This window comes from Carlito syrichta, unplaced genomic scaffold, assembly GCF_000164805.1.
Source record: "Carlito syrichta isolate Samal-C Ts95f unplaced genomic scaffold, Tarsius_syrichta-2.0.1 Scaffold313936, whole genome shotgun sequence".
Classification (NCBI taxonomy): Eukaryota; Metazoa; Chordata; class Mammalia; order Primates; family Tarsiidae; genus Carlito; species Carlito syrichta.
This window is the reverse complement of record NW_007258032.1, coordinates 534153-549670: the sequence shown is the minus strand read 5'-3', so window position 1 is coordinate 549670 and position 15518 is coordinate 534153. Positions and strand designations below refer to the sequence as shown.

Below are 15518 nucleotides of genomic sequence, written 5' to 3'. Positions count from 1 at the left end.
CGGGCCGCGCCCGGATCTGTTTTCGTCCGGATGAGAAGGCCAGGAACTGTTGCCCTGCGCCTCCGGGTAGCTGACATCTACTCGCTCGCATGAGCCGCGGGGAGCCAGAATCCACGGGAACGCCCTCTCTGGGCTGCTGTCCTCGGTCAGCATACCTCGCGCGGGTCCCTAAACGATGTCAAGAGAACGTAGACTTCCTTCCACGGAAGGGAAGAGGTTGTAAATCGTTCCTTTATGCGTTTGGTTTCTTGTTCCCCACATGTTGTCCGAGACCTCTCCTCAAGGCACACGACATCACCGTCTAGCAGGGGTAATATTTTGAGCGATTTTGTTATTACTGTACCTACTTCAGGACGTGACAGAAGAGCACACGATTAACCCAGATACTTCATTTTTAAAAAGCTTTGGGTTCGTTGTAAAAAGAATAAGACAGGTAATAAGTTAAAAGTAGATGGTCAAATCGGTGTTTAAAGCTGTAAACCCAAAAATAAAAAATAAAAATAAATAATAAAAGTGTACACACACGTGGTACTTGTTAATTCGAACGAGATTTTTAGGAAATTTGGTCATCTCTTCCTCTAAACCCTTCAGCGTCTTTTCAGCAATGCAGTGCTTCTCGTATGTTACTTACAGAGGGCTTGGTTCAGCACCTCCTGTTAGTAATTCTCGGAGACTGCGGGGCTACCTTCACATCAGACCCCAGAAATATTTACAGATGTGGTTTGTAAGGGAGGCCCTGACAGTGACCCATGGCTCATGGGTTCATGGATAGTACAATGCTAATCACATACCTTCTCTAATAAAATCCTGGCTGAAATCCCATATATATTCCCCTCAGCCATCACATGTGTATGTGGTATTTATGTACAAATATTCAGTACAATTATATTCCTCGCAGATCGTTTGGAACTAGGTCAATGTATCAGCACACATGTGTTGCACGTGCACAAGTACATGGAACTATACCCACTAGAAATACAAATATCACAGACTCACATCGTGCTATATACAGACACACCAGATTTCAAAAGTATGTCGGAAGATTGATGAGAGGACATGGTGGTTTTGGTCCTGGGATGGGAGGCCTGTGGGTGAGAGATGGGGAAGGTCAAAGTATCCTAGAATGCCCTCCCTGGGGCCCACACAAGTCCACATCACCCAGGGAAGGGAGGCCCCTGTGGGAAGATTTCCTAGAGCAGGCTGGCTTCCTGTCCCACCCCAGAGAGAAGAGAAGAGAATGACAGATTCGATGGCACAATGCTCTGTGACTTTTACTAGGAGGAGGTGCATGAAGATTTTGAAATGAGTTAGAAATTAACTGAGGTGATTGTGATGATGCTGACTTGACCAACATGAAAAAAATAAAGCGTGGATCAGCATGCTTTCCTTGTCCACAGTAGCTGCTGGTGAGCAGAGAGCCCTGTGATTAGGTTTATAAATGACTTTGAATCCTGCCATCAGGAATGTGTTTTGCAGAGCACTGGAGACTTATGAGAAGGACTGGAAAAAGAAAACTGTAACATCAAGATGGTAAACTTGAAAGATGAGAGGGGTTGGCATATACATACTAGATTTAGAAGGGACAGAAGTCAGAGAAAGGGAGTAGCAGATTTTGGAGAGAGGACCCAGGAGTAGAGCAGTCCATGCATCATTAGTTATGGGGAGGGAAGACTAAACCCTGAGTACAAGAGAACCTGGGAGACGATGGGAATAGCAGGGAGCCACGGAAGAGGCCGGTGTTACTGAAATCGTGTAAGGAGAGCAGTTCTGATAACCGACTGGTTTAACTCAACCGACATGCATCAGTATCGTGTTAGGCTTGACGGTGCAGCTTAAGTTGTCTTTCTGGATTCTGTTTCTAGTCCAGATTCTGAACTTGAAACTTAAATGTCTTCACCTAGGTGTGTCACATCAATCCTCAGCTTAGCATGTTTAAAATGGAGCATCTAAACACGTGCTTGGGAAATGGTGAATGGACAGAACTAGAGTGCGCCAAAGGCCAGAATCCTCTTTTTTTCTCACCAGGAACCCAGCCCAGAGTGTTACGCATCCATAACAACCAGTAGCATTTTGTCGCTGTAAATTGTGTAGCAAATTGTGTGTCTGTTTTCCCAGCGCTTTGGAGATCTTCAGACCTCTTGAGGGTGGAGACCACACCCTGTTCCTTTTGATTTCCCCAAAGACCCGGATCCCCCAACGATGCCTAGCACAGTGTCAGATGTCATCGCCGGTGGGTTGGATTGAATTTTTTTCAGAGCACTTCCACACTTGTCGACTGTTTAAACTTTGTTCTGAGAAGCCCCATCCATCGCACATGGGCCCTGTTATCGCCTCCCTGGAGCCACGAAGGCCCAAAAGCCAATGCTGGAGGGCGCTCGCCCCCTTTCCTGCCGCTCCTGGGCTGCTCCTGTGGTTTGGCTCCTTTCAGCAACCTCTCTCAGTTCCAGAACCTCGGCAGTTTGAGGAAACCATACTAGGTACCCTCAGAACTGGAAGATGGAGGACAAGGAGGCATGCACCCGCAGGCCATTCTGGGGACCCAGTTTGTTCCATTCTTTTCTCCCCTGCATCGGGGAAGGGCCTCCTGTAAGTGATCATCTTCTTCAGGTCAGCACATACGGGCATCCCTTATGTGCCATTTAACACTCAGGGCCAGGAGTGGTGGCTCATGCCTGTAAACCCAGCACTTTGGGAGGCCAAGACAGAGGGACTGCTTGAGACCAGGAGTTTGAGATCAGCCTGGGAAACATAGCAAGACCTCATCTCTAACAAAAAATCAAAAAATTAACTGGGCATAGTGGAGCACGCATATAGTCCCAACTACTTGAGAGGCTGAGGCAGAGGGATCACCTGAGCCCAGGAGGACACATCTATGGTGAGCCATGATCATGCCACTGCACTCCAGCTTGGACAACAGAGTGAGACCCCCAGCTCAAAAACAAAACAAAGCAAAACAAAAAACAAAACTTGGTTTGGACTCGGTGGGTCAGCCTGTAATCCCAGCACTTTGGGAGGCCAAGGCAAGTGGATTGCCTGAGCCCGCAGGTGTGAGACCAGCCCGGGCAACTTGGTGAGACCTCATCTCTATAATAAATCAGAAAAATTAGCTGGGCATGGTAGCACGCAGTTATAGCTCCAGTTACTTGAAAGGCTGAGGCAGAAGGATTGCCAGAGCCCAGCAGGTTTATGCCGGGGTGGCCGTGAGTGTGCCGCTGTACTCCAGTCTGGGCGACAGAGTGAGACTCCAACTCAAACAAACAAAAAACAACATCAGGCCTGGGGGTTGGGGGAGCACAAGAACAGGGGCAGTCTTGGAGGGGCAGTCCTGGTTGCTGGGACCCTCCTTGGTGCAGTAGAGCTGTGCTGAGGACTGGGTGCACACAGGTTTCCCTAGATGCTGCACACGCACAGATTGCCCTGTGGCAATGACCCTAACCCTGGCAGTGGGTCTCTCAGCAATTCTTCCCCTCTTTCTATTGGGCAGATCAGACACACACTCCACACTCCTGGGGGCATGCAGGGTCCTGTGCAGGTTCCAAGGAACTGCCTCTAACTCAGCTCTTTCTCTCCTCCTCAGGAGGACAAATCCAGATTGAGTGAAGGAGTGACATTTGTGTAGGGACAGTCTTGAATGCTGTCTGACTGACATATATCATAAAAGACAACTGGCACTCAGCCTGGCCACAGCTGTGTCAAGTGAGCAAAATGATTTGGGTCCTGTGATCAGATGGTCCAAAGGAAAGGAAGAAAGTGACGATCCCTGGAGATGTTCAGAACTGGCTATTGACTGTGACCTGGGGACTTTGGGTCTGGCCCAGATGCAATCATTTGTGTTGGGAATTTTGCCCTTGGGTTTGGTTGTGCTGATAGTTAAGGGATAACAAAATGTAATTTTCTATTTCTCTTTTTAAAATAGTTAATAATTACTAAGTGCTCATTGTCTGCTTCACAGAGAGTATGTGGTTCAAATTCCACCCAACCCAGTTTCAAAAAGCAGTTAAAAATCTACCTGGGATTTATATTGTGTACTATTTAACACACGTGGACTATTAGTTAAAACTTAGAAACAGTTCGCTATACTGAGATTTTTCTCATAAAGTACTTTTAAAAAGCCAGTTCTGAAATCCGTGATAAATTCATGACATCTGAAACCATACACATTTTATGAATGAGTCTTGTTTGGGCTGATGGTTTAAAGTCATAAAACCTGATATGAACACCTAATAGGTCCTGCAGGTTTAGGGATAAAGAATCCTAGAAAGAGAGAGCAATGCCTCTGAGAGAGATGCTTGCAGTATACTAAATAAATAAGTAAAGGCTCTAGAGAGAACAAGGGTTTATTAGAATATCTGCTGGTAGATAAAGTTACAAATAGGTTTGCAAAAATAACACAGGACTGAGAAAGTAGTGTATCTCTTCTCAACATTTTTGGCTCTTTGCTTCACAGACAGGTTTTTTTTTAAAAAAATCTTTGGGAATATCCTTTTTGCAGTGATTTTCTTTTGTTTACATGAGGTACAAGCTTAGTATGCCTGTCCCTCAGTGTTCATGGGGCATTTGTTCCAGGACCCACCCCCAAAGTTACCAAAATCCGCAGTACTAAAGTCCCTTAGGTAAAATATTGTGGTATTTGCATATGACCTATACACACCCTTTTATGTACTTTAAATCATCTTTATATTATTTATTTATAATACCTAATATAACAGAAATGCTATGTAAATAGTTGTTATACTGCATTGCCTTTTAAATTTGCATTATTTACTCAATTTTCAATATGCAGTTGGTTGAATCCATGGATGTAGAACCCACAGATAAGGAGGCCAGCTGTAATTATTTCACAATTTCTTTTTCTTTCCTGAAAATGGTTAAGCTACTTGGATACTCCTGTTGGGATTATTCCCAGTATTAACCTTTCTCATGAATTGTAATAATCATGGTTTTCCTGTCAGCAGTGTTCCAGGAATCTCCTTGGTGTACCAGAATTCTGTCATACCATGCCTTGGTATGTTTGAATGCAGATGTCCCCATGGACCACACTCTGAGATTTGAGCCAGATTCATGGAATCCTAGGCATAAATGGATGATGGTCTGAGTCAGCCCAGTTTCTCTAACCTGTTTCCCTGTGTCCTTGCTGTGCAGGACCTGTCTCTTTTGGAGCTGTGCAGCAAAGTCAGAAAAGTGTGTGCTGTTTCAGTGTGATGACACTCATGCTTGACATTTTAGTTCCCCTGTCACTAGGGGATAGAAGGCAGCTTGACCTCAGTCAAGTCACTTAATGCCCCAAATCCCAAGTTAGTACCTACTCTTGTCCACAGAATTGATGTCTTTTCCAAAAATCTGCCAACCATGTAGTCAACTAACATTATTGAGAAATTCTCTGCTTGCAAGGCACTGGGACCAAGGATGAATAAGACAAGACACGTGTCCTGGAGAAGCGCTTAGGGAATTAATGGATCAAGTTAGATGATACACACATTAAAAACAATAATAGCCGGGATCGGTGGCTCAGCCTGTAATCCCAGCACTTTGGGAGGCTGAGGTGAGTCGATTGCCTGAGCCCGCAGGTTTCAGACCAGACAGGGCAACTTGGTGAGATCTCGTCTCTACAATAAATCAAATATTAGCCAGGCATGATAGCGCGCGCCTGTAGTTCTGACTGCTTGGAAGGCTGAGTCAGAAGAATCATAGGAGCCCAGCAGGTCGAGGCTGCGGTGGTTGGGAGCGTGCCACTGCACTCTAGTCTGGGTGACAGGGTGAGACTCCAACTCAAAAAAAATAGATAAATAAAACAAAAATAAAATAAAATAAAAACAATAATAACAAACGTACTACACACCCACTAGGTTAGCTTTAAAAAAAGAAGTGCTAATGAAAATGTGGAGAAATTGGATCCCTTATGCACTGCTGATGGCAGTATAAAATGGGAGGCCAAGGTGAGTGGATTGCCTGAGCCCGTGGGTTTGAGACCAGCCCGGGCAACTTGGCGAGACCTCATCTCTACAATAAATTTTTAAAATTATCTGGGCATGGTAGCACGCTCCTGTAGTTCTGGCTACTTGGAAGGCTGAGGCAAAGCGATTACCGGGGCACTCTGGCCTGGGTGATGGAGTGAGACTCCAACTAAAAAAAAAAAAAAAAAAATGGTGCAGCTGCTGTGGAAGACAGTATGGCAGTCCCTCAAAAAAAGTGAAAAATAGCATTACCCAGGCCGGGTACTATGGCTCACACCTGTAATCCCAGCATTTTGGGAGGCTAAGATGGGAGGTTTGGTGAGTTCAGCAGTTCAAGACCAACCTAGGTAACATAGTGTGACTTTGTCTCTTAAAAAAATAAAAAAGTAATAAATTAGCTGGGTGTGGTGGTGAGTGCCTACAGTCCCAGAAGACTGAGGTGGAAGGATGGCCTGAGCAATTTCACTTTTAGGTATATACCCAAAATTGAAAGCAAGGACTCAAACAGATACTTGTACATCAGTGTTCATAGCAGCATTATTTACAACAACCAAAAGGGGAAAACAACCCAAGTGTTCATCAACAGAAAAATAGATCAACAAAATGTGATATATACATGCAAGGAAGATATTCAGCCTTGAAAATGAATCAAATTCTGATACATGCTACAACATGGATAAACCTTAACAACATGCTACATGCAATAAGCCAGACACTAAAGGATAAATTGTATAATTCTACTCATATGAGACACCTAAAATAGGAAAGTAGAGAGAGAGAACGTTGCAGAGAGATTCTCAGGGGATAGAGGAAGTGGAGAATGGGGAGATTATTTTTAATGGGTACAGAGTTTCAGTTTGGGAGGAGGAAAAATCTAAAAGTGGGTAGGGGTGATGGTTGCACAACAATGCCACCCAACTACTCATATGAGGGGACAACCCCCCCAAAACTGGAATTATCGCTTGGAGAGCGGGCCTCTTGTAGTATACAGGAAATTTTTTCCTCTGTATCAAACAGTCAATCAAAGTTTTTATCTGGAAATTTTGAGAAAGTTGCACCACGATTTGTGAAAGAAACATCCCAAGTCATAGCAAGCAAGTGACTGGTTACTCTACCATGACAATGCACCTGCAGTGTTCAGCAGTTGTTTTTGTTTTTGTTTTTTTTTTTACCAAAAACAGCATGATCCCTCTGCCCCACCTTTTCTATTCACCTGATCTTGCCCTGGGAAACTTTTGTTGTTGTTGTTGTTCTTTGGATGAAAAAATTCTCAAAGGGAAATGTTTTGCCAATGTGGAAGAATGGCAGAAACTCTAAAAGGCATCAGCATTTACAAGTTCAAAAACTATTTGAGCATGGAAAAAGCATCTTGATAAGTGTGTTGCATAAAAAGAAAATACTTTGAAGGTAACTGAAGTTTAAACATGTAAGAATAAATATACAATTTTTTATAAATAAATTCCAAGGATTTTTTGGGTTCCCTTCATATACACTTAAAAATGATTTAAATTGTACATTTTATGTTATGTATATTTTATTTTTTAAAAACTTTATGATCTCTAAAATACTATACAAAGGCAAGGATTGTTCATTTGAATTTGGATTAATTGGATTGTGCTTGTGATCAATCTCTTTTAAAAAGTGTTGTATGCATGAAATTATTTTGTCTTTTATTATGTGATATTGAAGAGCATCCATCCAGATACATTTTAATAATAAGTTATGTCCCATCTTCTTCCAAAAATAATTTGAGATAGTTCAACCTAACAACATTAGAGTAATAAGAATAAATTCAATTAATATAAGACAAAATATAGACACTGAGATGCCAAAGCAGAGAGGAAGGAACAGAAGATCTTTTACTCAGATCAGCCACTGAGTAAAACTCTCAGCTGTAGCTTCCTAGGAACCAGGGAAATATTCATATTCATCATGGAATCTTTTACTATTGCTTTAAAAATATTGGTTTCAACATGATCATTGTATGGGTCTATAGTGCTTTGTGTTGCTACCACTTATAGTTCTGGTGATTTATTATGTAATTAGGGAACATCTAATCAAAACAGAAGAAGGATATAAAACTAAGAACTTGTCTCCCTGAGTCCGAGTCCTCAGAACCTTATTGTGTTTTAATGAAATAAGTTCCTAGACGGTATCTGCACTGCCTGCCATGGCCAAATCAATCCCCTACGTGCTGCCTGATTTCCCATACTGTGTGACAACCGTCTTCTTAAGATGGCTCCCCTGCGACCCAGCCTGTATTCTGCAAAGCCCCATGTGTGGCCCTTGCTGGGGTTTCCTCTTCCCGGCCCCTGCTCCCATCTTCCTGGCCAAGCCCCACACCTCTTCCAGAGGACCGGTCAGCATTCACCTTCCCCAGGGCCTCTCCAGCCCACGTCCAACGCCTTCTCCTGTGTCCCTATTCAGCACTCAGTTACACATTAACTATCAGTTAATCGAGGTTGCAAATGAATAGAACGCCCATGACCTTTGTTTCATTTCTTGTGAGAAATGAAAAGCAAGGGCCATTAGACCAAAGATCACATCATTTATTAGAAATGATAACGTGTTTATGGAATGATCTATGAGAGCCAGGAGAAAAGCCGAGATGACCTAATCCAGCCTTAGAATACACAAACTGAGACCCTAAGAAAGAAGGTGCCTTACCTGTGTGCTAAAAGTAGAAATAGGATTGGAGCCCCAGTTTCCTGAAACCCAGTATTTTTATAGTTTAATGCTAGTTTCATTTTTTTTATATCAATATTTTTTATTTTGATATTGTGGGGTACAGTTAAGGGTTAGGTATACAAATATGCTTCATTCAGGCCCCCTTGTTGATAACAGGTGTCTCCCCGTCTCCAGACAGATGTTTACTACCATTAGTCCATTCCCCCCCATAGTTTCCCAACACTGTCAGTCATTTTCTTATAGTAGTGCATTGGATGATCAAGTTCCACTATATGAGTGAGAATATGTGAGCTAGTTTCACTTTAATTTGTGTTTTACTTAATCTGCAAACAGTTCTTTAAATTTCCCTTAAACATAGGCCACGAGCAACAATGTAATGTAGCAAGACACTTGTTTTGCCAAAGTCATAGGCCTTTGGCAAGTCACTTCATGACCCTGGGTCTCTGTTGTATCATCTATAAAATGAAGGAGGTAGCCAGATCGTCTTTAAGGTTATATCTGTTTCTAGCATTTTATGAACCTAAAAGATGGCTGGGTTAACCCCACCAAAGAAATCACCATTACACAGTATAGTTTACGCTGTACCTCTGCCCTCCGCTCCCTCCTCCATGCTGTTTTCCTCAACCTTAAATTTTTTTTTTTAACTTAAAAAAACCTCTACTTAAACTTCACTCGATTCAGCTCCGAATTGGCAGTGTTGGCTGGGCACAGCAGTGCACACCTGTAATCCCAGCATTTTGGGCGGCCAAGGTTGGAGGATCACTTGAGCCCAGGAGTTAGAGACCAGCCTAGGCAACACAGCAAGACCTCATCTTTACAAAAAAATGAAAAAATTCTCTGGGCATGGTAGCTAATTGTCTGTAGTCTCAGCTACTTGGGAAGCTGGGGTGGGAGGCTTATCTGAGTCCAGAATCAAGGCTGAGATAAACTGAGATTATACACTGCTCACCAGCCTGCCTGGGAAACAGAGTAAGGCTCCAACTAAAAAATAAATAAATAAAATAAATTTTTAAAAAGAAGAATAATGATAATAAAAAGGAGCAATGTCTCCCTTGGCACCTGGTTTAATTAGGTGCCCCTTGTCTGTGCCTGACTTTTCTGACTACTGTTACCTTATCACACTCATTGACTTTCTTATCTCTTCCATTAGACTATCAATTCACTGAGGTCGAGGTTGTGGTATTTTCTGTATCCCAAGTACCTATTATGGATCCTGGCTCATAGTAATGAGTTGATAATGAGTCTGGTAAATGAATGTAAATGATTTTTGGGTGGAAAACCCTGAAACGTAAGCAACCCAGATTGTGTCACTGATTGCATCTGAAGCTGTTAGGGTTTTGAAGGATGATTCAAATTCAGAAGGTGAAAAAATAATAATAACATTGGCCTAACTAAAGGTGGGGGTCAGGTAGCCTAAAAGGAATGGGTTAGATCAGTGCCCCTTAGTTGAATAGGAGACCGTCTGCATTAGAATCATCCAGGGTGCTTGGGAAAATCACAGATTCCACCCATGGCTTCCACTCCTCACTCCTCATTCTGGAGGTGCAAGTCTGGATTTCCTTTAGAGCAAGCTCCTTAGGACTCTTGTCACATGAATGGAGAGGGTCTTAAATTGCCCATAATCAGTATTGTTGCCAATTCTGGGCAATTTCTTGAAGAGAGAGAATAGTGAAATGATGGAAAGGAAGCGTTAGGAAGGGCGTAGCCTGGTGGTCTGCAAGACAGATTGGTGGAAGAAAGGTCTCAGGGGCAAGGATGTGTTTCTAGAAGTGCACTAAGGTGAGAGGAATTGAGAGCTTCTCTGTGGGGGTCCCAGAAGTTGAGAGTCAGCAATGCCCAGGAGGTATGTTGAGGGATGACATGAGGAACCTTGGTGACAGGTTGAATTTAAGGATGTCATAGCAGGGAGTTTGAAACAGTGGCTGTCTTTTAGGGACCTCAGACTAAAGGCAGTTCCACTGGCACACATGCTGTTTCCAGATAATGAGTTCTCTTTCAACTTAATGTGCTTGAGGTATCTAGGAGGCATCCAGGGAAAGACAATATAGAAAATTGTCGAGAACAGAATACCATATGCTCTCATTCACACACAGACCTTGAACAATTATCATGATACTCTAAGAAAGGGATTGGCAGTCACGGGAAACTGCCAGGGGAGGGTAGGTGGGATTGGCAGTTGAGGGAAACTGCCAGGGGAGGAAGGGCACACCTCAACAACAAGGGTGCCTGCATCATGAACATTTGTATCCCTTAAGGGTAAGGGATTGTACTCCACATCTTTAAAATAAAAAAACTTAAGAATTTTTTTAAAAAGAAAAGAAAATTGTCAACACGGGCTTGAGCATGGCCAAAGGTCTGGGAGGAAGACAAAGAGGTAGGGGAGTCAACAGCATGAGCTAAGAGAGTGACGGAAGCCTGGAAACCTGAGCTCAGGTTCTCAAAAAGTGAAAATCGGTCACCCTTTCTGAAATGCATGATGTGACAGAATAGCGGGAGTAAATGAAAGAAGGCAGGCTGTGTTGACAATAATGCACAAAAACAGACTTCTGACAGATTGGTTCCCAAAAGGATACACTTCTGTCGGAGAGCTGAGAAATGGGGGTGGGAAGGTGAGGGGCAGTACTTGATTAGAGGAGCAGAAAATAAACTTACTAGGAAATCCTAACATGTATCTACTTTAATTATATTGCTTATCAAACAATGTCGCATGTGTTTCTTTAAGAGATATATTCTTTCCATTCTTGACCCTTGGTTATAGTGCCATCTGAAATAAGCATGAGGTGTCATATAGAATGGAACCAGATACCCAAAGCTCTGTTTTCATGCTACCGTGAAACATGGCTTCAGAGAAGAATGTCCTTTAAAACAAGCCATGCCTCCATTTCTCCCTTAATGATGTAAGCTGGTGGTGGGGATGGGGGGATAAGGGGGGTTACTAGCACAGAGTACAGCAGCGCAGACTTTTGTTGCATCACGGACCCCATCTGGTATCCTAATCACAGTCTACAGTCCTCCCTCTCTGGGTAAATATCCATCAGGACATCGATTGCTGTGGGTGCTTAAAGGTTTTCAGATGGCTTGAGTACTCCCAGTGTTCTCTGTTTTTCATCTGCATTATATATGCTTGATGACTTTAGATGGTAAATCCTTGAGCATTTTCTATGAACAGTTACATGCTGCAGAATAATGAAGCAAGGAATCATCGGTAAGAGTCATACATTTTCTCCTCTTTTAGAATGCTCCTTGAAAGGAAGAACAATGACTTAACCATGATGTAAATATAATCTGACCTGAAATGTAGGCAACCCGTGTTCAGGGGAAGTTCTGTTGCTTATGTTTTATCTGTTGTAGTCCTCCAGATAAAATGAAGCAATTGAACAAGATCTCTAGACTTTTCCAAAGGGCCCACTGGACCATGACCTGACAAGGGATTTTTTTTTTTTTTCTTCTGAGTTGTGAATATTTTCCTGTGTCAGATTCCTAAAAATGAAGACTCTCTTAAGTGCCTACATAATTGTTGGATAATAAGCTTCCCTTCTGTTCACCTCCTAGTTATTTCTGCTTTCTGACTTCATTTACTCATTAATACATCCTTAAAGCGACTTGCCAAGTCGCTTAAGCTGTATGCTTCAAAGGGCATAAGAGGCTGATTGTACTCAGGTTTTCTATGAATGCTTAACTGTTGCTGTGGTCCTATTTGATGTCATGGCTCATAGAAACATATTGGTATCGAGGCTTGCAGTTCCTTCTGACATAGCAACTGTCATCATTTCAGGATAATTTACATATTTTTTTAAAAAGCACAGGAACCTCTTTCTCAGTGATGCTCTTAGCAAAGTATGGTTTTAAAGTAACTTTTGGGTAGTTTTTATACTTCTGGCAATTGTATCCTCTGTCAGTGGATACAATAATAAGCGCTTGTAAAAAGATACAAAATAATCATTTTAAGAAAGAATAATTGCTGAGTTATAAAATGTGTAAATTGTATGCTTTATTTGTATCGGTCAAATGGGGTTTACATGTCATTACCTCTAGGAACATTCATTGTATTGATCAAATGGGGTTTACATGTCATTACCTCTAGGAACATTCATTCATTTAAAAATATTGCGTAAGTCATTTTTTAAATTACAAAAGCAATAAAATTTCATTTTTAAAAATTGTAGAAGGGTTAGGGTAAAATGTAGAAATTCTCCTTTCTCATATTTTAGCCTTCAGTAACACTCTGCAAAAGCAATTACTGTTAACAATGTGTATGTAGTTTTTTTGCACAAATCTTCTAAGCACATACAACTTTACATACAAGTATACATACACATTCATTTTTACACAAATAGTCATTTTATACATCTTGCCTTTTTTTGCTTAAAATACCTGGTTTCTTTCATACCAGCATGCTTCAATCCGCTTCATTCTTTTAAACAACTGCATGACATTTCATTATGAGTTTATACTCTAATTTATTGATGAACATTTAAGAAACTTCCAGTTTATATCTGATTGTTGTTGAAGTTCTATTATTCTAATTACAAACAATGAACAATCTTAGGAGTGAAATGACTGAGTCAAAGAACACACGCTTTACATTTCAATGAGATATTTCCAAAGTACCTTCCAAAGAGCTTGCACAAATTTACACTTCAACCAATATAGTCTGAGTTTATTTCCACATCCTCACCTACTGGTCTTCCTTTGAGGTTTGCAATTTCTGCCACTCTAGCAGATGAAAATTGCTATACCTTTTGAATATGTCTTTATTGAATGTATGTATTGAACATTTTTTTTTCTTAAGACTAATAGCCATTTGCATGTTGGTGTGAATTTCCTATTTTGTGTCCTTTCTCTATTTTTTTTTTTTTCTGTTGGATCACTTGTCTTTTGCCATTTTCATTTTTGTGAACCCAGAATAAATCCTTTTCCGGTAGAGGCCATCATTTAATAGATAATTCATCAAGAGTTGACAGGAAGGCACAAATGTATATATTCTACACGTGAACATTTGTATAAACGCCCACATATTTGGGGCCCTAAAAGGAAGCAAAATGTAACAGAATAGCCTAAGGAGAGAAAGAAAACAGATTGTCTGGGATAGATGTAGGGACTGGCATAATCCCTTCTATTGGTTTTCTATTTCTGCATAAAAGCTGACCACAAACTTAGCAGATTAACTCACAATTTCTCTGAGACAGGAGTCCCAGCACAGCCGGACTGGGTTTTCTGCTCAGAGTCCCACAAAGCTAAGATCAAGGTGCTGACTGCCCGTACTCTAATGCGAGTACTGGATCCCCCGCTACATCTATGTGGTTGTGGTGGGATTTGGTTCCCTGCAAATGTAGGACTGAGTTCCCTGCTTTCTTGCCGGCTATCAGCTGGGGCCACTCTCAGTTCCTACAGGCTGCACACATTCCTTGCCACGTGACCCCCTGCATCTCAAAAGGCAGCAAAGGTGATTCTCCCTTGTGTTGAATCTTGCCTTGTGCTTCAGATCTCTCTGACTTTTAGACCCAGGTCTAATGTACATGCACATGTGATTAGGACAGGCCCAACTGGATTATCAGTAACATTCACAGCAGCACCTGAATTAGTGTTGGACTGACTAATCCAGAGGAGGTATGTGCACAGCAGGGGTCAGGAATCTTGGAAATCCGATGACCACTTGTATACCTAATCCTGAATTGTACCCCAAGTCTTTAAAATAAAATTTTTTTAAAAAATTTAAAAAATAAATCTTGGGGATCATCTTAGAATTCTTCCCACCATACCCTCTACCTGCCTTCTTTGAGGAAGCAGATAGACCTCACATCTTTTGACTTAGGGAATCACAATGAAACATCTAATGCCAGAGGAAGGGGCTAGCATCCATCAAACAGCATGTCCAACAGAATACATACCTGTGGGCCAAGATGTTTATGTGAGCAATGAAGCAGCAGAAAGCTGGAGAGAAAATCTACATGTACAATGTAGGGGTCAGGCAGACCTTTCTTGACCAAGGATCCAAACCAGATATTTCTGACTCCAACGTCTGCCCCCTTGATCCCACACTAGAAGGTCTACCCAGAGGACAGGTCATTCACCGGCTGCATTAATGGATCTTGAGTCCTTTGACTTTGTCGTTTCTTCTTGATACCAGTGTGACCAAAATGTGTTTTTGTGGGATGCTGGCCTTAGGTGTTCACTAGGACAGAATGAACTGACCAGAGCCTAAAAAGGGGAACCATTGAGGGGAATTGTATTGATGAACATGATTCTAAAAGAATTCTAAAAGAGTTCTTTCCTTCCCTCTGTCTCTGTCTTTCAACCTCCCACCTGCTGCTGTGATTCAGGCGCATTATACGTGACCTGCTTGAAACTGAAGAGATGTATATCAAAGAAATTAAAAGCATTATTGATGTAAGTAGATTTGGAGAAGGAGTGTCAAGCATATATTACACAAAGAGACTCAAAATACTCGCCATATGTTTCTAGAAGTACACTGAGGTTTCAGGTCTTATATCACAGGTGTCTCTCCAGAATAAGAACACTCTTATGGCTCTTGAATCATGTAGCCAAATAGATTCCAAAGAATTGTACCAGTTCATACTAATTCCAGTAATGCCCAACTAGCTTCACCATATGCTTGCCAAAAAAGGATAGTATGATTTAAGCATTTTTAATACTTTAATAAAGGAAGAAAATAGCCTTTTTCTTAATAATGAAAATGCATATTTTTCTTTTTCCTAAAGGAATAATCTTAAGGGAAAAACTGTATGTACAAAATTATTTACTATAGCTTTTCTTAACAATAAATAAGATATCAGAAGCAACCCAAATGTCCAATTAAAAAAGGAAAGCTTAATACAGTATGATATTCAAGCTGAATAAATACTAAGCTGTTAC

General features: G+C 41.6%; 1 protein-coding gene across 1 annotated transcript in view; it reads left to right on the top strand.

The window, feature by feature from the left end:
• The window catches only part of MCF2L2 (MCF.2 cell line derived transforming sequence-like 2), a 268860-nt gene that overhangs the window by 202703 nt on the left and 50639 nt on the right, over positions 1 to 15518 (top strand). The window contains exon 16 of the mRNA XM_008070688.1: positions 14966 to 15032. Coding sequence (XP_008068879.1) covers positions 14966 to 15032 — 67 coding nt within the window. The remainder of the gene's footprint in view (positions 1 to 14965; positions 15033 to 15518) is intronic.